The sequence below is a fragment of the Scomber japonicus genome, chromosome 18, assembly GCF_027409825.1.
Source record: "Scomber japonicus isolate fScoJap1 chromosome 18, fScoJap1.pri, whole genome shotgun sequence".
NCBI lineage: Eukaryota > Metazoa > Chordata > Actinopteri > Scombriformes > Scombridae > Scomber > Scomber japonicus.
In genome coordinates, this window is record NC_070595.1 from 11,782,781 (window position 1) to 11,809,819 (window position 27,039).

The 27,039-nt window shown below is 40.8% G+C and overlaps 1 protein-coding gene across 1 annotated transcript in view; it reads right to left on the reverse strand.

The window, feature by feature from the left end:
- The window catches only part of LOC128378636 (protein kinase C beta type), a 79,104-nt gene that overhangs the window by 13,921 nt on the left and 38,144 nt on the right, over positions 1–27,039 (reverse strand). Inside the window, exons 4-12 of the mRNA XM_053338203.1 lie at positions 24,853–24,964; positions 24,433–24,561; positions 17,502–17,658; positions 16,582–16,716; positions 15,137–15,233; positions 11,051–11,194; positions 2,823–2,996; positions 1,165–1,256; positions 51–113 (exon numbers count right to left, since the gene is read on the reverse strand). Of these exons, the coding sequence (XP_053194178.1) occupies positions 51–113; positions 1,165–1,256; positions 2,823–2,996; positions 11,051–11,194; positions 15,137–15,233; positions 16,582–16,716; positions 17,502–17,658; positions 24,433–24,561; positions 24,853–24,964 (1,103 nt within the window). The remainder of the gene's footprint in view (positions 1–50; positions 114–1,164; positions 1,257–2,822; positions 2,997–11,050; positions 11,195–15,136; positions 15,234–16,581; positions 16,717–17,501; positions 17,659–24,432; positions 24,562–24,852; positions 24,965–27,039) is intronic.

The window sequence follows — 27,039 nt, forward strand, 5'->3', positions numbered from 1 at the left end:
TAGTTTGGTGTAAATGTTCTGTATTCACTATGTTGTGGTATGGATGTTACCTGTAGATGATGCCCTTTAGATGCAGGAAGAACAGACCAATGGCTATCTCTGCTGCATAGAATCTACAATCACAGAGAAACAACAACAGTAATTAGAAAGAGGCTGAAGGAAAGGACAGGGGGAAACCGGAGGAATAATTTGTGTGTGTGTGTGTGTGTGTGTGTGTCAGCATTAAAGGTCAGTGCTGTCTCTTCAAGGCCAGAGAGCAGCTGATAAGATCAACAGGAGGAGTCTGGACACACTGACCACACGGTCAACTATGTGTGTGTGTGTATGTGTTTGTGTGGACATGCGCAATCAATGTCTCTTTGTAAAGTGCACATAAAAGATGTCAAGAGGCATTTTGAAGGCGTGGAGAGTGGTGCAGAATATGTAGGGCCTGCTTAGAGCTTGTTGGATGTTTTATCTGTGATCGGAATGATGACCAGAGGGGTGTCGCTGCAGCAGGAGGCTAAGTCCGCTTTAGGTTTAAGACACAACATTAATATATAGGAGAATAGTAAACACACTGAGATAAAAGTTCAAGACATCCTGACTATTGTCTAATTCATAAATTAAACACAGTTGATGTCCTTAGATAAAAGAGTTCCTCGCCCTGTTCAACTTGCCCTTGAGCAGTCTAAACCTTCTGCCAGAGGGAAGGAACTGTAATTCCTTGTAAAGCAGATGAAGGGCAAACTCCACCACTGCTCTCACTTTCCCCGACAGCCTGCTTGTCAAATATGTCAGCCTGCTGGTTCGGCTTGACACCGGTGATCCCACCAGCCACCTTAATTATACTCTGCAGTTCTATGCAGGTATTCTACCGCACACTGAAAACTCGGGAGAAGCTGGATTACTTTCTTTCTTTGAGTTTCCTCAGAGCGGCGATGTTCATCGGGGGTGAACAACATATTTTACCCCGAGGCTCTGCTAGGATCGCTCATCCATCATCTCGGCCAGTCAAAAGTACTGATGGCTTATTCAATATGATTTAAAGAAGCATTAAAAAACCGATTGTAGGTAAGCACAGGATTGAGAGGTTTTTTTTTTTAACAGTGGCTAAGAAGATATCTTGGCTGTTAGTGTACAAATGCTTACTTTGTGTGTGCATGTGAATGTGCGTCTACTCACACAGCGTGGGGCTCTTTGAATTTGCCGACCTGCTGAATCTGATACATGAGATCTCCGCCGTTGATGTACTCCATGACAAAATACAAGCGGTCCTATGGAGAGACAGAGGGGAGGACAGAGAGAGAGAGAGAGAGAGAAAAAGGTCAAAAAGTACATGAGACATGAGAGCAGGTGAGGTCACAGAGAAATGAACAATGATAGTGAGATAGAAGATACAAGACAGAATTTAGGGCAGATATAGAAGATAAATTAAGGAGAGACGGAGAGAAAATTACATTGGAAGAGAAAATAGAAGGATAAAAGTTGGAGAAAGAAGAAGGAAGAGGACAGTGACAAAGAGGTGATTGGGTTGTCGTCTGTGCATCCAATCAATCTGCAACTGAGGGAACACAGCGACATCAATTTAAGAGCCAATTCTCCTCCATTATCTACAGAAATTTTCAATAAGGTACAGTATGTGAGGGAGCGTGGAGGGATGTGGCCATATGTCGGTTTGTGTGTGTGTGTGTGTGTGTGTGTGTGTGTGTTTGTGTGTATGTGTGTGTGTTTTGAAGAAAATATTTAGCTTGGGCTTTTAGTGTGCATCTGTGCGAGTGTGTTTGTGAATACGTGTGCCTGCACTGGCTGATAACTCTTATGAGCACTTGTTTGTGTGTAATATGTGCTCCATATATGTGTCTATGCATGTTATAATTGCCTGTTTGTGTGTGTATGTGTGTGTGTGACTGCATGAGTCCCATATGTACGAAAGCCCTCATCTGGTCAGAGAATTAGTGCTAAGAAGGATTAACACACTCACTTCTGATGTGTGTGTGTGTGTGTGTGTGTGTGTGTGTGTGTGTGTGTGTAGGTCAGGTCAACTTTATTAGCTAGCCTTTAACCACAACTTCAAATGGATTCACAATATTTTATGTTCAGTGATCAATGAAAACATGGACGTATGTGTGTGTTTATTTAGCATAGAAGAATGTATACGACATGTACTCAGTGTTAAGGATGGGACCGGTGAGCTATAGTTGCTCCTCTGTTGACTCATCTTCTAGCGTGATAAACTCATCTAATGTAATATGGATTATACGTTGGAAGATGAGCATGAATCAAACATGAATCCGGACTGTGTACTCCAGCTGTGAGCTGGTGACAGCAGGCAGGGTGGCTGCTGTTACGACCACAGTGCTCACCAGCAGTGCCGCTGTGCTCTTCAGCAGGACACCGCACTGTGCATCACTTCTGATCAAATATAATGCGAAAGAGTCAGTTCAGCTTGCAAAGAATGAAGAAAGACTAAATACAGTGATGTAAAATGAACAGGTTTTATAGTGATTGTGTGTTTTTGCTACCAACACATGAATTTTTCCCTTAAACAGTAAATAAAACTCAAAGATAAAGTAACAGTTGATCTTGATGTTTGTCGCTGCTACCTGTATCATTCTGAAAAAATGATTCCAAACATAATTTTCCAGCTTCCTGCTTTATTATTGCTATGTTTTATTCATTTGTCATCATATGATATCTTATTTTTAACCAAAAGAAGTTTCCCCCTCAAAATGTACTTTTTATTAGTTTTAGAATATGCAATTAAGCAGTGACAGTAAAGCTATAAAAAATTAGGGCTGTTATTTTTTGTAGGATATATGAAAATGTACTGGACCACCCACCATGCTCTGGAAGGTGGAGTGCAGCTGTGTTAAGAACGGGGGCTTTCCGGCCAATGCTAACACTCTCTTCTCCACCATGGTGCACTCTACATCATCATCCTGGATCACAACATCCTTCTTCAGGATCTTTATGGCATATAGATCCTCTGTCCCTTTACGCTCTGCCAGCATCACCTAGAGAGACAGACAGAGAGAGAAAGAGGGGATAGATTACAAATACAAGAAAGAAATATTCATCAATATTACAAATCTTTATGATACACAGCTACTGTCACACTTTTGCACCAACATCACCTTGAAAGTAAGATGGAGGAAGGGAAGGAAAGAAAAGAGGGGGAGACAGAGAGATAGAGGAGGTAGTGTAAAGGGCAGGGATAAAGGAATGGGGTGATACAGAAATCTTCTTTGGGTAGAGAGAGAGAGAGAGAGAGAGAGAGAGAGAGAGAGAGAGAGAGAGAGAGAGAGAGAGAGAGAGAGAGAGAGAAAGGGAGAGAGAGAGAGAGAGAGAGAGAGAGAGAGAGAGAATACAAGAGAAACAGGAAGAAAAAGGTAGGCAGTACAGAGGTAAGAGAGGTGATTAAAGGACTATTACAAAATGTAACTACAACTATTTTGCAGGTTTTCTTCCTGCAGACAGAAGTGACATCAACTTGCATTAGCATTTGGGCAAAAATGTAATTTGTGCCAAATGCAAAATTGTGTGTTATTTAAAAAAAGAAGGAATAATAGACATAGAGAAAGATTATTCAATGCTTCTCTAGGAATTCCATAATGTTTGCCTCTCTTTGCCCTTCACGAACACCGAGAAGGAGAAGAAAGTTGAAAAGAAAGAGTAAGAGGAGAAAGAGGGGATTATTTCCCATTTCTTTTTCAGGATCCTTAGGGCACACAGTGTGGGGGCGTGTGGAGATAAAGGAAGGTGGACAGGTGAAGAAAGTGGGATTTTAAAAAGTGGAGGAAGCAAAGGGCAGGCAGAGAGGAAGGACGGAGGGAACGACAGAGAAAGAGTCTAGCAATTCAGAATCCTAATTGTTGAAATTGTGAAGTTTGGGAGCACATCTGCTAGGAGTCAAACACACACACACACACACACACACACACACACACACACACCGGCTGCAGAGAAGGGCAAGTCAGATGCCTAGAAAGCATCCACCATGAGATGACTGCCTCTGCATTGCTCTCTCTCTGTGTGTGTGTGTGTGTGTGTGTGTGTGTGTGTGTGTGTGTGTGTGTGCGCGCTCAGCAGTTTCAATGTCTTGTATCCAAGGTCAGGCTAATGCTGCTCTCAGTCTGTCAAACAGAGAAGTAAACATTTCTGTCTCGACTTCCTCTCACAGGTTTCTCTCTTAGCGTATCCTCCTCTCCTCCTCTCCTTTTTTATGCATGTTTCCTCCCTTTTGTTTCTCAATTTCTCAACACTCGTTTCTCAATCCTTTCCTTTCCTCTCCTCTCATCATATCTTCTTTCCTGAAGACCCCAGTGGCTGCTGCATAAATGCCAAATGTGGGTCAAATCTCCACTCACAGGTCGTCTCATAAAAGTTGAAGCAGGCCTGTGACTAGAAAGCCACTGAAGTCAAAACTTTCTGGACTGAATTGTACAGTATGTGGGGGTGTTACATGAGTGTGTGTACTGTGTGTACAGAAAAACATGACACAGTAAATAAGAGATTTGTGTTTAAAGTAGATTTTGACTACATAGAAGGACATTATTACATCCACCCTGACACCCTGACTGTAGCTACTCTCTGAAATTAAGAAAGCACATGACAACAAAAATTCAAGCATCACAACAGTGCTCAAAAATCTGAATTTTTCTTTGAGGTTTCTTGAGAGCAAGAGACCCAGGACAACTTTTGAGACACTGAGGAAAGTTGTAATTTATGCTAATGATCAGGACAGATACAGTCTCTCTTCAGCTGTCTTTCTACTAAAACTACTTGACTGACTGCACAGTCTTCTTCTTCTAACAGTTCTAACACTAATAAAAGTATGTATGTATTGTATCTTAAAACAAGGCAGTGGGAAAGGCAGGAGCAATGTGGAAGAAAAATGGCTGGGCTCTCAATCACATACCATGCTACCATGGTGTGTTTGTTCTTCCCACAAGGCTAATTGAGTTTTTGGACCTCAACAAAGAATCTTTCAACCAATCGTATTTCAAATTTAAAGCTTTTATTACATTTCTTATGCTCATTTGCATAAAGCAGAGGGTGCACTAAAAGTTTTTTTTTTGCAGCTGCTCAAGTCTTCTCAAGCAAGGCTGAGTTTGATGGTTTTACTGATGTGTTTAATGTAGCAGCATTGTTCTGGGGCAGTGAGATAGTCTAGATCTTACATAGAGCAGCTGAGAGACAGCATGTCTGCAAACAGCAACATGTGCTGTCAAGCGTCCACTACCTGGTTACTCATGTAAAGGTGCTGTAGATGAATGTCAGCTTCATGATGTAAATGGAAACCACACCACACACTCTTTATTTTTTCCAACCCTACCAAGAATAGAGCACTACGACTGACCTTATATCCACTTCATACCCCCCCCCCCCCCCACCCAAGAGATCGGAAACTCTGCAGCTTTGCTGTTTATGTCTTATAAATATTCAGGTATGATAATACAGAGGGGTTATTGGGTTTGGGATTCTACTGGGAGAGCAGCACAGATGGACAAAGAGTCACACTTACAGTATATAAGTGTGTGAGTGTGTGTAAATGTATGTGAGGTTGAAAGTGTGTGTTTGCATAGAGTGCGGCCACAGTTCATGAATGTGTGTTATAATCTTCAGCATTAAAGTTAGATTTCTATTGAAGTTGGATCTATGCTGGTGGTATCCTTTGACTAAAGCAGGCGTGAGTGAGAGAGAGAGAGAGTGAGTGAGTGTGTGTGTGTGTGTGTGTGTGTGTGTGTGTGTGTGTGTGTGTGTGTGTGTGTGTGTGTGTGTGTGTGTGTGTGTGTGTGTGTGTGTGTGTGTGTGTGTGTGTCCCATATGGTGTCAGTGTGACTTTATGTAAATACAAACTCTATAAAGTTAAAACAGGGAGGAAGGACACCATCTGGCCAGAAGCTCATTTAAAGCAACCACAAGGGCAAGACCAACAGAAGAGAAAGAAGACATGAAACAAGATTTCATCAAAAATCTAAATGTCTCTGCAGACAAAAGACACACAGGAGACAAAGTAACAACAGGAGCAAACAATTGTTTAGCTTTTGCATGTCACTTGAGGCCATTAGCATGCTGAGTTTAGCTTCATAGCTACATTTCATGATATAATAAAAGTTCAGTGTCTCAATCAAGGTCACTTTTGTCACAGTGTCATTCATAAACTGTCTACTGTACTATGAATTGTGGCGTGTCACTACTGGCAATGCTGTTTTATCCAAGAAAGTTGTTCAGGGTCATTTGCCAGAAAAGCAGACCTGAGGATATTATCTGTCATATGTCGTAAATGACGCCAGTGTGTTTTCTCTGCTGACCTTGCACAGTGGATTTACTCAGGAAAAGCAAATGAAACCACACTCTACTGCACTACAGTGCACCGCATGATGCTGCACTATGTTTATTACTGTGTAGTATATTCATCTAGTATATATAGCCCTATATCCACTGAGTGCTGTGAGAGTAGCAGTGGATGGACCTAAACACTGGACTCCTAAATCCAGTAATAAGGTGTGCAGACCCAGCCAAACTGAATAGGACAGAACAAATGATCTGAACTGAGACTGAACTGAAAACTGAACTGAAAACTGAACTGAAAACTGAAACTGTACTGACTAAACTGATGATATGCAGGTGGAAGAGAAGGACAGGAAAACAGCTGATTGACTGGGGGAGACACAAGGAGCAGGGCAGGGCTAATCATGATGACGCATGGCAGGTGTGGAGGGAAAAATCCAAAGCACATCCAAGAACACACATGAATACAACCTAAACACACAGGCACATTACAACCTGCAACATACTCTCTAATACAATCTGGAGAGGATGCAGCATTTTTGAATAAGCTGATGTGCTTGTTGCTCCTAGCCGAGTGACATCTCAACACTACTTATTGGAACAGTGATTAAAAGTTATATGTATGTAATATGTTATTTTTAGTTATGTTAGGACTACTCTGTGTCTAAAGTTGTTGAAATCTAAAATCACCTTTCCAACCACATTGGTGTAGATCTGCTTTGTTTACACCTGCTTTTCAGAAGCAAGCAACTTCTCCTGCAAAACTGATTGTTGTACATTTGTTTGGTCTTATCAAATCCATCACAATATATAATCAGCTTCTTTTACCACCTGGTATTTGTGCAGTCCTCACTTATAGGTGGTAAACATTCGCACAAATGACCCACAAATTGTGGCTTCCGTGTGGTGGTCCTCTGTTTAATGAATACATCACATACATCGGGGGCAGAATGCGTCAAATCTGTGTCTTAAAAACCAGAGCAAAAGCTTTAGTAAATCCAGGCCTGAGTGATGGTTTGCAGAGTAAATAATACTTCCACGCCTCTTATGACACAACAGATTGATTTTGTGATAAAACAGTCTATCCTCAGGCTCAATTAAATAGAGTAATTATAAAAGATGTAAGCCATCTTCGCCTTTGAGCAGGGCGCTGTCCGTGGTGCTAAAACTTCCAGGACATACGTTGACTTCACACATGAACGTATAGTCACAACATAACCTCATACGTGTGCGTTAATGCTTGAATGCTTGTGATGTTTGTGTATAAAGACATGACAATATAGATTAGGAAGAAGCATGCACTTGCCCGTGAGATACGAGCGTGTGTGTGTAATTATCACACTGTAAGCACGTCCGCGCAGAAACGTCAGCAGCGGTATTGTGATGCAGATGTCCGCAGACACTGAGGCAGAAAGAGCAGCTCTGAAGGTACCAGCCTCCCACGCACACTCAGGAACCATTCAAATGACACACACATCACGTGAGCGCCTGCTTTTGCATGTATGTATGTATGTGTGTGTGTGTGTGTGTGCATGTCTCTTTATTTCTGAAATGCTAGTATTTCTGAAAGCAATTATTCACAGAGTGCACTGGTGTATGTGTGTGTGTGTGTGTGTATCTAGTATAGGCCCAGATGGGGTGTGTGTGTGTCTGTGTGTGTGTATGAGTGTCAGGCTGCATGTGTGTCTACATTATGTGTTTCTACAGAAGGCGTGTGCTCATGCGTATCTGTGCATGCTTCAGGAATCCGCGTGTATGTGTTTGTATATGTATGTGTCTGGTATTCCAGTAATGATCGACCCTAGACTCAGTCCCTCCACACTGACGCATCAGTGTTGCTTTAAATGCCTGTTACCATGGAAACAGGCAGCGGGCATACAGGTCTGGTACACAGACAATGGTCTCTATCTCTCTTTCTGTCACCCCCCCCCCCCTCTCTTGTAGTGGATAATGCAGAGGATATAATATAAGGAGAAACATTATGTGATTTGAATCTAACAGTCACACACCCAATGACCTATGACCTCAAGGTGTAAGGATGTCAAGGAAACACTGAACAGGAATAAAAAAAAACCCAGCCTCTTCCCACCAGTCACAGAAGGAAAATGGACAGATTTGGAAATGAACGACTTTGTGTCATTCATTTATAGACACATAACATTCCTTCCTGAGTGCTCTTCCTTTCTCTTTTCATTAACAAGGAATGTCTTAAATGGTCAGAAATGCCACTAAAATGTGTATAAATATATATCTGGAATCTGTTAATTCACACAGTACCATGCAGAACTAAGTGGGCATTCTGGTGGCAACTTTTTGAAAGATGATATAAGTCACATACACTATTATTGCAAGGATTCATTTGATATTAAACAACAAGTGTGTTATTTAGCTTTAGGATATTATGTAGACTTTAGATGTGTTCCACTGTCACAGTCCTTATCTACAGATGAGAAAAGAAGGTATTGATTTCATTCTGTTTATTTGGTTAATCAATATCGCAATTTCTAAGTGTTATCTCACTGCTTTTAGGATATGCCACATTGACAACAGAATGAGTGAGTAACCAATTTGCAAGTGTGTTCAAATAAAATAAAAATAAGAAATTCATTAGTAATCAAGGCACTCTCTTCAAAAGACTATAAGAGTCAAGCTGTGTCTGGCTTTGCTTTTTTTCTTCTGCTTATACGTGTGCTGGCCGCTGCTACCCTGTCTTCTGTGTTTCCTCACAGCTTTGCCAGCTGTTATGTCTCGTGTTGCATTTAAGGTGTTGTCTTTTTTTTATTTTAAGCTGAAGAAAGGCACTCTAAACTAAGAAGAACTTCAAAGATGCCAAAAACAATAAGACGAATTCCAGTCGAGTCATTGCACACCGTTTGCCATTTGAATATCTATTACTTTGCAATCTCCTATTTTTAACACGTAGTAGTAACTTTTTAAAGACTTTTCCAAGGACCCCCTTTTTAGTATTTTGAGCCCAGCTTCAACTCTGCAGACTGTGTGTGTTTATGATGTGGCCTTAACCAGTCTGAGCCCATCTCCAGGGTTAGATTCACCTTCCTGAGAGGTGCAAGAACAGAGGGCTCCACTGAACCTGCAGCTGGTCTCATCTGGCTGTGGCCTTGTTGTTGTAGTTGTGTATTCCTTTATAATAGACATGGAGGTCACTGTATTCAGAGTTCATGATTCACAGATTTAATCATTTTTCCTCCTGATGAATGAATGAATGAATGAATTGGTTAATTAATCAATGGAGGTGGTGTCCCATATCATTATACAAGTGTTTAATATTAATTTAAGTGTAGTTGGCTAGTCTCTCTCTCTCTCCATCCCTGTTGCTCTACCTGTCTTTTACCCAAATTTCTTTTTCGCTCTCCCTTCACCCCTCTTTCTGTTTCTTGCCTTGATTTTCATTCATTCATGTCAGTCTTCCCTTCGCCAAGGTTTCCCCCTCCTTGCTCACTCTCCCTTCCTTCATTCAGTCTGACGTTTTTACCTCTCTCTCAATTCATTCATGTCAACCTTGCTGCCATGCTCTTACATCTCTGTCTCTCTCCCCTTTCATCGCTCCCTCCACTTGTCACGTCATCCTCTTCGCCCCTTCCCCTTCATCCATCTCTGTCTACCTTCGCTTCATCTCCGTTGACTCTTTCGATCTTTGTCTTGCTCTCTCTGTCCATCTTTTCTTACCTTTGTGTCTGTGGGTTTTTTGTGCTCTAATGCTCAATGAAAACACACACAGTGATATTAATGATAATACATAATGCAGAGTGGAGCACCAAATACCAAATACCAGATACCCTGCATTCCTACAGAGCCTGGTCGTGTGTGTCCTCAGAAATGAATGCTTTCCATCCGCAATTAAGCCCATGAACACTGGGTCAGTGTATTAGGATGTGAAGTTGCAGATTCTGAAAAACTGACACTGCTGGCATGCTTTGAAGTGAAATATAACATTTTACTCGAGCTGATGACGACTACGCTCGACACTGTAAGAGGAACAAAACCGCTGCCAGTAAAAAGCCAATAAGTACTTTATCAAACCACCTGTTCAACAAGCAGGAACATGTATATTTTCAACTGCTTTGCCCACAGTTGCTCCATCCACCACTGGTATGTTTACATGACCATTAATAACACGAAAGCTGTCTGTACATAGTATAACTGCCATTTATTTTAAAATGTGTGAAATTCTCATAAACTTAGCTTCTAGCTGAGACAAATCAGCCACCCTGCCTTTACCAGCAGTACCTGCAAGCAGTGAATCACATCAGCAGCTGCACACACGGCCCTTAAATCGGGTTGTGGTGACAGATGAGTTGAAATTGTATGTTGTGATGTGCAAAATCTCACTGTCAAATGTCATGCTTACATTCTCAAGACAGATAATCTGTTTCAGAGAAAAACAGATTGGAGCAAACTGATTTTCAGCATTCAACAGAGTCCAACATGTCCTTAAACTGAGAGGCACCTGATAAAGTCACATCCCTTTTATACTGTATGTAGACATTTTGGAATCATCCAGGGATTATTTGTCTTTTATCTGCTAACTAGTGGATATACATTTAAATCCCATGAATAAAGCATGCGGCTAAGTATGTGACCAGCAGCATCATGTAGTCAGCTTATGTGTAGTCAGCATCGCAGCCGCTCATCTACAGGAAGAGTACGAGGTGGTAAAGATAATCATGAGTCTTTTGTGGATACACACCAATGCACAAAAATAGGCAGCAGTCCCACATACATACATAAACATGGATCCGAATGATGGCCTCACCTTGCCGAAGCTTCCCTTTCCCAACACCATCAGGAAGTTGAAGTCAGACAGCTTCATGCGATCTTGGTTGCCATTGGAGTCGAACCGGGATGCAGCATTGGCCGACTTGCCCTCTGTGTTCTTGCTTGGACCAATCTTAGCCCTCTGGATCCAGGATAGACACATTAGGAGATACAATTAGACACATTAGATCTTTCATCACTGCAAACAACCAGTATTTCAGCTATAATCAGTATAATACACTGAAGAAAACATATGGGACACTTGTAAAGATTTTCACCGTAAGACATCATTCACACTCAAGGTTTTGACTAAAAGGAGAAAGAGAGGTCACAGGTCATGCAATAGTTTCTAAAATAAATAAATCACTGAGAGCAAATGAAATTAGTTTATGAGCCTCTTTTCCAAAATTGAATGGCACAGAGAAAACTTTTTTGTTAGAGACATAAGTGAAGGTGGCAAATATGTTATAAGTGCAAAGTTTTTTAGTCTTTATTTTTCCAGTCTATTTCAGTTATTCAGTGCAGGCACTTTACTCCCCAGTTCACACTTTCTATAACAAATATGACCTCCCTGTGAGTATGCCACTCTATTCAATCAGGACTGTCACTACTTCCCTTGTTTCTGTCCTTCAACCACTTTCTCCCACTCATGCTGAAAGTTTTTGATCTCTCCATTTCTAAAATAATTCATTTGTACTTCATCTTCATACATTTGGCCTGTGTCTCTGTCTCTCCATTTATTCATGTCCATCAGCGCTTCCCCGTCTCTCTCCTCTGTTCACTATTTTATTTCTAACTCTGTGAATTGATCCGTCTCTGCATTGACCTTGCCACATCCTGACTCTCTCATAAAAAAAACCCAACTTCTATTACAATCTTATTCTACACTTAGTGAAGCCTTGCTTCTATTTCTAAAATAATCCTAAGACATTAGCAAAATGCTACATCTTATCTTAACCTATCTTATCTTAAATTGCTGATCCACACTGGGGATCGCTCTTCTTCTAGCCTGGGCAGTTGCAGTAATTTGTCTGCTGCCTGGTCTTGAAAATTGACAGAGTGAAGCATCCAACTACTCTCCTCGCTGTACGGGTCCATGTGTGTGTATGTCTGTGTGTGTGTGAGCGATGCAACCCATACGCTTCCTGACTCATCAATGGATAAAAGGCTCTATCTGTCTCCATCTGTTCTGACACAAACACACAAATACACACATGCTAACATGCACACACACACGCACACGCACACGCACACACACACACACACACACACACACACACGAAAGCAGTAGAGGTATTTGTGGGCAGCAGAGCATGCTAAAGGCAACACCCCCAAAGCCTTCAGAGATGAACGCTGCTCTCTCTCCTCTGTCTCTCAGTTTACACCCATGTGTCCAAATATTTTAGGTACATTATAAAGTATTACCGTAAGAAGAAATATATAAATACAATAAAATGCCCTCAAAACTGGCTTAAGATGGGGTTTGCTTTAGTGGATACATGAGTGGAATAAATTCAAACATGTAAAGTCTTACTGTAGCCTCTGTGTAGCAACCCCCACTGACACATAAGCAGTGTGACAGCTTAACTATTTAAAAACATTTCCCGAGGACATTTACCCAATTTTCTCTCTGCAGACAACTTGTTCTTTTTCAATGACACTTTAAATGAGAACCTCATTGTTCTTAGAAGTATGAGGTTAGCATCCAAGATATGAGTGCATTACCACCATCATATTTTGCTGCATAAAAAAAAGGAAATTTATACTTTTTCTTTTTAGACGAATAAAAGAAAAGTTTCATCAAATTCCTTTAAAATAAAATGTATTTAAAGTTATTTCCCCCTCTCACTCGACTGTGATCCACCACCCTCCCTACCTGTGAGTGTGTAAGAAACAGAAAAAAGAAAGTGGGACAGACAAAAAAGAAAGAGGAAAAGCGCAATGAGGACTTTAGAAAAGGAAAATGAGAAAAAAAGAAATGGAGGAAGAATGAGAGGGAATTCATTTTATATACAGTACCAGTCAAAAGTTTAGACACACTTTCTCATTCAAGTAAATGCGAAGGTGTCTCCAGACTTTTGACTACTCTACTTTTCTTGTCTAACCTCAAGTTTAAACCTCATGCCAGTAAAGTTTCATTAACCTGAATTGAACTGAAATGTGTCTCCAAATGAGAATTAGCAGGATATTAGCTTTCTGCTCCTTAACTTCCTCTGAGTAACACTTTGAGGGTGTGTGTGTGTGTGCATGCATACAACATGCATTATTTATTACTGTGGCACAGATTGTGTGTGTGTGTGTGTGTGTGTGTGTGTGTGTGTGTGTGTGTGTGTGATTCTGGATGGGGGTGAAAAGGTGGCATGCAGGTCATGTTACCAAAGTGAAATCTTTCTGTCTGTCTCTGTGTCTTTCTTCCTCTCTACCATCTCTCTGAAAGCTTCACCCAGGAGGGTACGTACATGCTAGTGTGTGTGTATGTGTGAGTGTGTGTGTGTGTGTGTGTGTCTGTAATAGCCCTCCCCCTGAGAGTGTGTCTCAGTGAACGTCTGAGGACCATGACCTTGAGGAGACGGAGGGAAAGAAAAACAGATAAAGAGAGAGAAACACACAGGGGGGCACTGAAGGTGACAGAGGACAAAACAGATAACTGAAGGAGAGAGAAGGAAGCAAACTGAAGAGAGGGAGGAAGAAGAGGGGAGAGAGAAGCAGGAAGGACAGATAGAAAGCTACAATACTTCCTTACAAAGCCAGCATCCAGACTCTTAACTAAATAGACCATTAACAGTGATAATAATATTATTTCATAGCATAGCTTATCTAAAACCAAGACACGTTCTGATAAAGATAACAGATAAAGATGAAATACTTTAGGAGAGCTGATTAAATATAATGACAGGAGAGCATAAGAGGAATCTAACACATGGAGGTCTTGTACCAGGAAAAAGGGAAATTACATCTGTTTCATCAATCTACATAATTACATCGGCCTGCATCCTCCTTAACAGAGTTATCACAGGAACATCAAACTGTACACTTACAGGAGAAAACTATTTAACTTACAGCGAAGTGTTTCTTAAACAACAAAGAGGAAAAACTGAAGTACCGCAATCCAATTAGTGTCTCTTGCTTCCTCCCGAGTCAACTAACATTCAAAAGTGTTCGTGTTTACGATCATTTTGATTCAGTCAGCTCGAGCTCCTCATTTAGTGATTCTCCACAGTCAAAGAGGCTGATCAGTTTTACTTTCAGAGAGTACTCTAGCAATTTAATGACAAACTTTCATAATACTGGAGGTCTTGGGTCTAAAGACAGAATATCCAGACTTTTGACGACCTCCAATAACACTATACTCCCCATACTGCAATTGATAGTCATTCAAACTCCACACCCCCAGTTTGTGATGCAGAATTTATACAACGGATTTCACAGGCTCAGTACTGCCCATGATTACTAAATCTTTGTAAAATTGAGTAAGTCTTCACTATAGAACTGTCATATAATTCACCCATGTTCATTGTACAAAAAGGAGTCCATTTTTAGCAGCATCTCTGTTTTTCTCTTTTTCTTTAACATCTGGCTCATGAATATTTATCTCGAATGAGCGAGCGCTGTTAAACTGAAACCTATAATAGGGACAGGTGACGATACAAAAACAGAATTGCCCCCCAAATCACCCCTTAACTCTGTGATCAACAGTTCAGAATGAGTCTCTGGTGCTCTGTGTTTTAGTGTCAACAAGACCAAGGGGAGGAGATGGAGAGGAGGAAAAAGGGAGAAGAGAAGAGGAGTAAAACCACAGAGTAGGGTTATCTTGTCCTCTGCCAAATGTGTTAATGAGTGGGGCCTACTGGTCAGCCACACACACACACACACACACACACACACACACGTCTGGACCTGCAGTGTGCCAGACCGGATGGTACTATAAGTATGCCTGCCAACTGCTAACAGCTCTCCCAGAGAGGCTCTCACTCAGGCTCACACACACACACACACACACACACACACACACACACACACACACACACACACACACACACACACACACACACACACACACACACACACACACACACACACACACCTCAAATTTCTGCCGTAGCTCCTCGTTGCCCTCCTCCCCTTCTGGAGCAACGGGAACATTGAAGTACTCTCCTTCTTCCTGGGAGAGCATCTTAAACCTGAAGAGAGAAAGCGAGCGAGAGACAGAGAGAGAGAGAGAGGGTGCATATTTCCAGTCAAATCAATTCTCAATTAGTTTATACAATTTAGGCATGTAACTGCTGCCATTAGCTAAAGCTGCTGACAGTTAGTGCACCGATTTAGTCGTCCTAAAGAATAATCAGCTCATTATTTAGTAATTCACTCTCCTTCATGGTGATCTAGCAAAGCCTGATAGAGATTTGCCCAAACAAGGTTGAGATGCTCATCATTTCACGGAATCAATAGAATATAATTTTTCATATGGGTCTGATTACCGATGCCACTCCTGACTTAACCTCATAGCTCATGGCATAACCACCATATTCAGGGTATTAATGCTGTAATGACCTCAGTTGTGTTATTTTACACTATGCACCATTTAACAACTTTTCAACAGCTTTGTGACATAGTGCTAAATAGTCATTGCTGTATGTTGGTAGCACTGTCAAACAAACAGTGTGGCTTCAGACTGCAACAAACTGAATACCCAATCTCCTCCCATTCCTAGATCCAGTGTTTAGTTTCCTTTCTGGGCTACTGTAAGAACATGGTGGTGCAACATGGCAGCCTTGGTGAAAGAGGAACCGCTCACTATGTAGATATAAAAGGCTCATCCCAAGGTAATGAAAGCACAATGGTTCTTATTTTCAGGTCATTATACACTAAACCATTTTTGCCATGCCTTTTCCACTAGATGCCACTAAATTTTACACACCGCACCCTTAATCTCACCTGACAACAACTTATGTTATATGCAACCTATAACAGAATAAGTCAGAATAAGTCACTCTTATTCTGTTCCTCCCCCTGGCTGATGGAGGCTTTGGAGCTGTACTTGGATGGAGTAGAAGGAAACAAACACTTGTACAGGTTTCTCTGCTCTGAATATCAGGTTTTTAAATGGCATCTCTCCACCTCCACCATTCCACCTCAAACACTGGCATCTCATTAAAAGCCCTGACAGGGCAGCGTCAGCAAAAAGAAAGTAAGAGAGGAAGATAGAAAGATACAGAGACTGAGCTAGAGAGAGAGAGAGAGAGAGAGAGAGAGAGAGAGAGAGAGAGAGAGAGAGAGAGAGAGAGAGAGAGAGAGAGAGAAGAGAGAGGGTTAGAGAGATAAAGAAGCTGAGATAAAGAGACGGGGTAGAGATGCTTGGCACTGAGTCTCACCAGAATAAAAAGAAGAGCTCCAACTAAAGTATTTCTCCTACAGTGCAGTAATGAACAAGGTCACCTTCACTCTCCCTCCTCCTCTACCTGTGCTTCTCTGTCTCATGTCTCTCCAACACCTCTTCCATTCATTCCTCCATCCCTCCTTTCATCTTACCATCCATCCACTCCTTGTTTCTGGAGCTCCGAGATGCCAAAGGACAGTGATCCCATGAAGTCGTTGCGGCTGGTCAGGTCCCAATCCCACGCCTCCACCGACAGACGGCGGTCCTTATCGTACTCCTTCAGGTGGCTGGGAGAGAAAACGAGAGAAATCAACAATTGGATGGTGGCCAAGAATAATATCTCTTGGTGTTTTTTTAAATATATTTTGACCATTGAAACCATTTTAACTCTTAAAGCCATGTGAGAGCAGTCTTGAATTTATAATTTCCATTTTTGTCCTTCCAAAACAATTTATGGCCTCAAAGAGCACCTGACAGGTAATCAGACCAACTTAATTCACCAAGTACAGGACATATATAGTAACAGCTATCTGGATGTCTTCCCGTATAGCCTGTATGTTGCATTCACAAAACACACAAGTTTGAAGAACAGCCCTTGTATTTTCTGGTTGCACTGAACATCTGCTTGAACCAAAATACTTGAAAATGCAAGTCTTCTTCCACACAAACTGTGATGACGCTTATTAAGAATGTTATTGGAACCAACTGCAGTAAACAACCCCAAAAGCAAGGTTTTATGAATATAAAGAGCCAGATGTTTTTATCTGAGCGCCAGCGGTTACACACGCTTGGAAAGCCGAGCTAATGTGATGCTCTTAAAACATTGCAGAGAGAGAGAGAGACACAGAGAGACACAGAGATAGAGAGAGAGAGAGAGAGAGAGAGAGAGACCAAGAGAGAGAGAGTGGGAGAGAGAGAACAGGGGCACCAAAGATGAAAGAGAAGAAACAAAGATAAAATTAGGAAAGACTGATGGAAGAAAAGAGAGGGAAGATAGAGACAGAGAAAAACAGCCTTCAGGGATAAATAAAAAAAAACAAAAACAACCACACAGGATGTGAAAAGGCCTTACAATTTAAAGGTTTCATTCCAGGTGGGGTTGAGGCAGCACTTAATGGTCTTGGTCTTCTGTTTGCTCTCGCTGCGGGGGTCTGGGATCAGTTTAAGCTTCACGTAGGGGTCCGACAGACCGTTGGGATCCATAGGAACCAGATTCCTGGCCTCTATTACTGGAGAGAAAAAGGAAGAAGAATAGGGAAGGATACAGGAAGAGAGAGGGAGAAAGGTGAAGGATTGAAGAAAGATATTGAGATAAAGAGAAGAGACAATATATTTCTGAGTAAGAATCAGTTACAATACGTGTTGCAGACAGAAATGGGAAATGGTTTGCATGTGTAAGTTGACTTTTGAAATCAGCAGTGAAAATGACTTTGAAGGGAAACCAAATGAATAAACCAATAATTGATTTGTCTTATAATATTATAATATTGTAAAAAAAAAAGCCACCTTCAAAAGGGGGGTCTTTAAGGGCAATACTGTTCATATTAACAGCACTGAATTGCCATACTTTACTACTCTGAACTTCATGGACAACAATATTATTTTCCCAATAGGAAAAACTAGTACGGACTCTCCTCTCCATTTAGTAAGCCAATTTACTATAAAGCTAAAAACAAGGAATAATCACCACACTCTTCTATTTATATTCTACTCTACTTGACCCTTTTGTACATGCTTTTTGTATGCTTGAATGAAAACAGCAGCTCTCTCATTGTACTTGCGTGCCCTGAATTTACAAGGTACTTCCTGTCTGTAATCTAATTAACGACAAAACTCTCCACTGAAAACCAACAAATTGAATTAGACACGGTAAACTTGAGGCAGCCGAAAATATGCACAAACACACAATCCCACACCAGAACCCCTGAAGTTGTATTGGGGGTTAAAGCCTTGGGGTTACCAGATCTGTCTGTAATGACCATGTAGACAGATGAAGGTTGCCAGTTCCGACACTAATCCTTCTTTTGTGGCTGTCTTATTGTTATTGGGTTGTAATTGCATTCCAGTGGCATAAAATCCCTTGCGATTGGGTTTTTAAAAGTGTGTGTTAGTGTGTATGTGTGCAATTATTGTTGCTGGTCAAGTTGTGAGGTCACATCCAATTACCAGCAGCAGGGCTGGTGTTGTGTCTTAGGCAGCTCGCTAGGGAAGCACTCAAGAACACACATAAGCACACGCAGCTATCCTTGTTAGGACATTGCATTGACTTCCATTCACTGTGGGCAGCCTAACCCTAAACATAACCTTAACCATAACCAATTCAAACCTTACCCCTAACCTTAACCACCAGAACCTCAGAAAGGACATTTTGCCTCATTAGGACAGGGCTATGGTCGTCATGATCACTATTGGTCCCAACAAGGTATTTATAATAGCAAAGGTTCCCAAGAGGTAACAAAAACATTAACATAACACACACACACACACACACACACACACACACACACACACAAACACCTATGAATTACCCCCCCCCCCCCCATATGACGCTAAATTATGACGCTATATTACTTGTATATTATGATTTGTGGTACATTACATAACAAGACTAAGAGTCTTTCCCAGTATGGTAACATGCTCACAATAGCAATGCTGGCATGTCTAAGTTTAGTAGCTATAATGTTTACCATCTTAGTTTAGCTTGTTAGAACGCTAATATTTACTAGACATCACTGAACAAAAAGTACAGAGGCTGTGCACCAAATTTCCATCCAGTATCTATGAAGATCTTTAAATGAAAACCAAAAAGGCAACCACATGGTCGACTTGAGGAAAAGTCAATGGATGACAGTCAGTAAGATTAATCAGCTGGGAATCCATTAATGTTGCATGAATGAATGTAAAAAAAAATTGATGACAATCCATCAAGTAGTTGTTATGATATTTCACTGAATAAGTGAAAACTTTAGCCTGCACTTGAACTTGAGGAAGATTCACATGTGACAAGACTGGCATTGCCTTCCCCATAGCTAAAATAGATTGTGAGGAGGGCAGGTGGACATTTTAATTCCCAATCTTTCTTCTTTAAATACCCTACAGACAAGGCAGGATTGGACATCTCCTGTGTGGGAGTTTGGATCATGGGCCAGTGCAACACCCAGAAGTGAGACCTACTTACTGTTTTAAGTTGGTGCCTCTCAACTTCAGACGCCCCGTGGGAGAGGTGACAATCTTTTTTTATTACCTCTTAAGGACACTTATAATCAGATCTGACCCTGCCTGCTTCCAAAGATTATGACAAATGTAGAAACCTAACAGTGTGTCTCTTGGTACCTCAATTTACTGGGTCAGTGACAATTGTTCATTTTCGTTTGTAGAAAATGTTGCATTTTTGCCAGTTTTAGCCGGTTTGGAATTCATACTGTCTGGTTACAAATAGACAAAGAGTTGCAAACATGAAGCCACATGACCTGACATGTTACTTATTTACTGGACCATGTTAAATGCCAGTGATGAGAGGTCCTCACAAGTCCATTTGGTGCTAGAAGACCTGACCCCAAAACCAAGCCAGGAGACAAATCCTGAAAACTACAAATGTCACATGAGTGTCCAGTAATACTGTAACTCGTCCTTCTTGCTTCTTCAATAAAAATGAAGCACACCTGAGTTCACCTGGAAGAGACACCCGAGACTTTTGAGGCTGTCTCTGGCTCATAGCAACTGTTGTTCTTGAGTAATTGCTGAGAAAAAGTAACGCACATCTGTACGATAAAAGTGAACAGTTAAGATGCTAAGCTCGCTGTTCTGTGGGGAACATGCAGCATCCTTCAAACTACAACTAAAAGGAGAGTTTCCCAGCAAACTTGAAGTGTAAAAAACCTCAAGATGTCAGAGAAAGTAGGTTTTCTTGCTGTTAAGGTGCAATGCTATGCTAAGCTCCAAGAGGTTAACCACAGCACAGACCCTACGGCCAGCATTAAACCCTCAGTGGAGCAGGTCAATAAATATTAGATGATGCCTGTTAAAGTGACCATCAAATGCTGGTTGAGGGGAGATATAAAGAGGGTAGCATGCCAAACAGTCTCATAGGATACATACAGTAAATAGAGATGGGTGTGTGTGTATTTGTTTATGAGTGAGTGAATGTGTATTTTACATGTGACATGCATGTGTGTGGATCTTGCTTGCATAGAGTATGTGCTAATTACAAAAAGCATGCATGAGTCTGCATATAGATTTGTGTGTGAGTGTGAGAGAGAGAGGTAGATAACGCGTGTATTTGAGTCTACAGGGAGGGCGAGTGAAGATAAGAGTGCAGTAACAGCAGAATACTGTATGTGCACAGCTGCGTGGGTGTTGGCAGTGCACCTTTTCCCATGAGAAACAGCCTCATCAGAGCCGGATTCTTATGGTCGGTCCAACTTCTACTTGCCTGCATCATCTGCTGCAAAACTACTGAAGTCATAGATAAATCCTCTCAAGGTGGTGAAACAAGTGGTTGATTTGAATGATTGTTGAACATTTATGTGTTCAGCTTTGGCTTATCTGTACAGGTATAATTAAATAGTTGTTGGCCTGATGCTCATACTAGCTGCAGTATGTCTACTGGTGCCAAAGAGAATCATGTAGGTACATAATCTATTACATTATGTTTCATAAAAGTATGTTAAGTGAAATAAACAAATTTTCCTCTCTATGGTTCAGACCCAATAAAATGAATGATTGATGTGATCGCCCCTCGAGCTGGGAGTGAGCCAATCCATTGAGAGACACTCTGCATTACATTAAAATGATAATTTATCAAGCCAAAATGACATCAGGTGCATCGTGTGTTTTTTCATTTTTACAACATGACCTGCAGCTAGTTTTGATTTCCATTCAGGAATCTGTCAGTGATTCTGCGGCTTTTCCTGCCACCATATGGAAATTTTAGGTAAACGAGACACTGAGGAACAGCTTGGAGCCTGTATTCAGTTGGTCAGAGCTTATGCCTCAAACTACAACCCCATCTCTGCTTGGCTGACTCGGTGCACAAGATGATGGTGTAGCAGCTGCTCTCGAATCTTTGTATTATTTAATTTGAAGGGTAAAAAGTCAAAAACCAAAACCCCAATTATAGGATCAAATCTCCATCATGAGCAAATGGTAAATTATACTAGTCTGAACATGATATTAGATTGGAATAAAAATGTCTATAAGTACAACATTCGCTGCTCACTCCACATCAAACTCTTCTGCAATGTAGTGTCCTTCAGGCTATGAAGTGACTTTGAGTGCATTAATGACAGGGTTAAGTGTCTGCATTCTCAACAGGGCCGTCTAGAAAGTATCAAATTTCACATAAAACACGTGTTTTGGTGCCCAGTGAAACAACGATTGGTGTCCATGTCAGAAAATTGACATAATGACTTTTGATGTACATAAAACCAATGTAACTATTATGTATCATCTTCTTTACGGTATATGTTTTTCAAACATTGCTTCATCATGAGTGCAAAACCAAAGGAGGTGGGCAACTTTCAAAGCCTTAATCACACTGCATCTTTCCTACTGGAGTGTCCTTGAGCCAAACGTTGACTCCCCTCCATCTCCATGGGTGCTGTTCTGTCACTGACCCTGAGCTCTCATCTCTCTGCGAAGGGGAAGGGAGGGAAGTGACTGAAAAGTGATCAATAAAGTGTCACTTTAAACCCATGTCAATTGCTTTGATTAAATCCACAAACAGAGTTCACAGCGAAAATGCATTTCTCAATGTAGCAGCCATTTCCATCGGCTTCTGCTATGTGTAGCCATACAATCATTCCTAGTGGCTTTACAGTTCATTCTCAATGGTGCTTTTATTTTTTCTCTACCTCCCTGCAATGAGGAAGTGGGCTGCTGGTGGCTACACACTGACCCCTGTGGACAAAAATTAGTACTACAACCCCTGCTGCCTCTATATTAGCTGTAACTATCACAAGGAAAATGAGAGGAGGATTTTATCACAGCTACCTAGAAACAGAAGAGTTAAACAATGTCAGTGTATTTTCTGCATAAAAATGTCTTCCTATTTTAAAATTAAGTCTGCTAGTGTTGAATATACAATCCTTGCAGGTGGTAGCAATAATATTCTAAGACTGACTTTCACTGAGATGAGAATAAAATGCATAAAACAAGAATATCAGCTGCTGATTTTCCTGCACAGGTTCTAACATTAATATCTATTATATTATAGCTTATAATATAGCCTTGTTCAGCCTTTACTGCTGTCTTATAGTGTGTGTGTGTGTGTGTGATAAGTCTGCTGTCTTATCATTTCCCACAGTAAATCTCAGCTAATGATCAGGTCTACAAGCGTGGGAACCAGCAAGAGAGAAGAGAGAGTAAGAGAGAATAAGCGAGAAATAGAAAGAGGTGTGAATGAATCCCAGTGAAAGACCACGCAGTGAAAACACTTTCATATGCAGCAATATGCCCATGCAATATATATATATATATGTGTGTATATATATATAAAATGTTTGAAATGTTCTTGCTCTATTTTAAGCTGTATTTAGTGGATACATTGTATTCTTTCACCATATGAACAGATCCAGCATATAGATTACATATGCTGTAAAGTCCAATCAATCATTTTCTTTCGTCTTCTTTTTCCCCCAAAACAAAATAATTTTTACAAGATAAAATCATCATTATCTCTTCAAATACTTAATGGAAGCTTTTCTACCAAGTTTGTTCATTTAAAGGCCCAGAAGAACATGTATTTCTCTGTATTATTAAATATTCGTGACCAGAAAAGTGATGTAGTTCTAAAACATTATTATATCACTGATAGTTTAACATAGAACATTCAGCTAATCTGCTTTATTAGGACTGTGTGGGTGCTGTTTGATCTGACTTGATTGACAAAGATCAGACAACACACCGGCTGCCTTCAGATTCTGATTCAAATGTTGCTGTTGTCATGACATTACATTTCCTCAATCAAACTCTGCCCATTTCAAACCAGAGAGAAGAGCACAGCCTGAAAAAACACATAGAAAGTCTGATGTTTTCAGTTTGAGGCACAGCTGTAACTGACCTGCCTGCACAAAGCAAAGGTAACATAAACCTCTGCTGCCACCTGGAGGTAAAACCAAACAATACAAAGCATAACAACGGTGGTGACACTGTTCTCTACCATTTTCCATTTATCAGTTAAATAAAACACAAAGCAGGTCAGGGACAAAGGTGAAGCTGAATTCAACCAATGCTCTTGAAATGAGACTTGTTTGATACAGATAAAGAGAGAAAAAGTGATGAATGAAGGTTATTGAAAGACATATGAAATGTAGGAAATCCTCCATTATTAAATCAACTGACAAAACTTGGAACGATGTGATTCTGAGAAAAAGCGGATTGAAGGAAAAATAATTGTAACACTCTAAATCCAAAAAATTAGCCAGTGTGAATTTTTAAAAATTCTTTGATCACCTTAATCTCAGTTACTTCATCACCTTGAAAACCACAATCATTATTTGATATGAGGCTAAAGTTCAGTTAAGCAACACTTTAAGCAAATGGACAAAATGAATCACACACTTTAAAGAGAAAGCCTTGGAGTTTGATAGACAGAGAAAAGGATCGGCTGTTCTTATAAATAAAAGCTTAAACCTGTGCTGCCTTCATGGTATTTAAAACTATATAAACTACCCAGTGGTAATAAGTCAGGCCTGTCATACTATCATTGGTGTGTTACTAAATGCTGTTAGTGACTGCTCAGTGATGCCTCGTTTAGGTCATCATCCCACCAGCCGTAAAAATAATTTGATTTGATTTCTCTCATCTCATATTTAAGCTCTGGTGCTTCACCTCTGTAGGTCTACCAGCAGAGGGAGACACATGACTGGTATTGGTTCTCCTCTGCAACATCACCTGGCTCGACTGCCTGTGTGTGCGATTGTGTGTGTGTGATTGTGTGTGTGATTGTGTGTGTGTGTGTGTGTGTGTGTGTGTGTGTGTGTGTGTGTCTGAGATATACTTACTGGTAACAGTGAGCACATTAGTCTTGATCTCAGCAGTGATCTTGATGCGGCCTCTCCTCTCTGTGTGGTCTGTTCCACACAGGCTTGGCACGTTGGCCACACAGCGCTTATGGATGTTCATCATACAGTCTGGAAAACACAAACACAAACACAAACACACACACACATACATTTATAATATCTGCATTAGTAGTATATACAGTATAATAGCAATCTGTGAGCTGAAATGTGGAAAAAAGCCTGGAACACTAGAAACTGCTCCGCTCAGTCAAAGAGACACATAACAAGGACAGATTGAACTCAGCTGCAAAACTTCATGGATGTGTGGAAAGAAAAAAAACAGCATGTAGTGCATGTTCTAATGACAACATGATCAAACCTAAAGCTGTAGACATGAGTGGATGTATTTAGAGTACATACGGTCACATCTCATGCCCTGGTGTAGAAGGCCGTAGAGCAGAGAGCCACAGTGGTCGCAGAAAGTCGGGCTGGAGTAGGTATGGATCTTAAACTTATGCTTTGCCCTCGGGTCCTGGAGAGAGTGAGTGTGAGAGAGAGAGGGGGAGAGAGGGGGAGTACAATTAATCATTCAAATCTACATTCAGACCATTTCCTGTCTTCTTTTCCTCAGTGCAATTGATAACAGGAAGACATGATTCAGATTAACGCAGCGATCATGCAGCTTGAAAGAGCAGCAATGATTATCCGATCAGCGACTATGATTGCTTTGTCATTTTTAAGAGTAAATGCCAACGTTTTCTCATTCCAGCTTCTCAGTTGTAATTATTTAGTTTAATTTAGTTTAGTTTAGTTTCTTTATCTCCTTTGATAGTAAATGGAATATCTGAGTTGTGGACCGTCATTTTTTACACCAAAAGACACGTCCATTATTGTGGAAAAATGTATACCGAAAGTAACTGTTAGCATTCTTATTTCTCTGCTTATCGTCCACCTTTCAACTCTGCGCACATTTTGTTTATGAACAATGTGTCATTTATAATTCAGTCCTGTGCCTTATGTGTATGCTGCATGCTGTCAGTGTGTGTTTGTAATCTGATCAGATAAATTTAGTCTTTGTTGACGTCAGCTGACAAAGACCACAAAGACAGCTACATGCATGACGTGTGCCAGTTCAGGCCTCATCGATAATCTTGTTGACATACCACTCAGCATTACACCCCTTTGCACCTTACATAAAATATTACTTTCATCTTTGATTCATTGTTTTTTTTTTCTTCTTTATTTTTATGCTAATTATGTATTTCTGATTGACAACGGGAAACTTGGGTATTATTTCCTCTTTTGTGAACATCCATAACTGAGGCGTAACTGGGGCAGAAACAAAGTATATTTCTGTCTGATGTGTGAGTGTGCTACGTGTTCATATGTGTGTCTGAAACACCTGCAGCCACGGCTCAGTGGGCATACACACCTGCATATAAAGCAATGCAGTTTTAGTGGTTTACAGTCACATTCACATTAACTCAGACACTGGTACACACACATACACGCACACACACACATATTGCAACATGAACCCACGGAGTGTGAGAACATCCAATCCACCGCTTGAGAAAGATCCAGATTGTGCAGTGAAGTGGAGCTAAGAGTTTAAATATCTACTGTATTCAATGGATTATGTCCTGCATACAGTATGCTCCATATGAAGCTATAATACACAAAATTCTAAAGGATCATTTCACATAAGGTGCCAAATACAGAACTGCTTCTTGCAAAATGAAACATTTGCTTATCTACAGATTGTGGTATTAAGTCCAGCACCTGTTATATAAGTATGTGTACACGGTTTACTTTGACGTGTGTGTGTTCACGTCCTTTCGCCTCATGAGCCAGAAAAACGAGCTGATTGATTTCTTCCTCTCTTGCACACCTGTCCTGGAAAATAATGTTTAATTTAGGCTGCCACTGCCTGAATTATACCCAGCTTCCCCAAGGTTTCTTCACAAGTGTGTGTGCTTGTTAGGACTAAATGACTGTGCGGGCGCCAGTGATTGCCTGCGCGTAGGTGTGTGTGTTTCTTTCTTCGTGCATGTGTGTGTGTTTGTTTCTCTGCCGGTTCTCGTTTTTCTCAAGGACGAGACCACCTCTTGCTCGTTTTTGCCATACTGAAAAACAAGAGAACGTTGTGATGAGCGACAGCAGCAAGGGAGCGATATGAGGGCTGATGAAGGACAGGTGCTGGCTTATTTATGAACACTGACCATAATGACACATCCGCCTCGAAAATAAAAGGACTGATCAGAAACAAAGCAGCAGGAAAAAAGAAGGCGAGAAAAAATAATGAATGGGGACAAAAAAGACAACACGTCTCCTGCGTCTTTCTCTTTTTATGAATCACTGCATGTGATCTTTCGTTGATGGCTGATCAAGTAAAATAAAAAGAATGATAGATAGCTATAAAAATGTTGTGATGCCAATACAGCTGTCAATCAATTTTACCATGCAATGCAAGTGTTGCACACATTGTCGTGCCTCATATCAGGCCCGTAGAGGCAAATGTTCCCTAGACCGGCTGGTGACCCTTTAAAATGATGAAATGTCTGTTTGTGCACCCCCTTGTTACAGGTTCTCCCCAAAGTTTTTCTT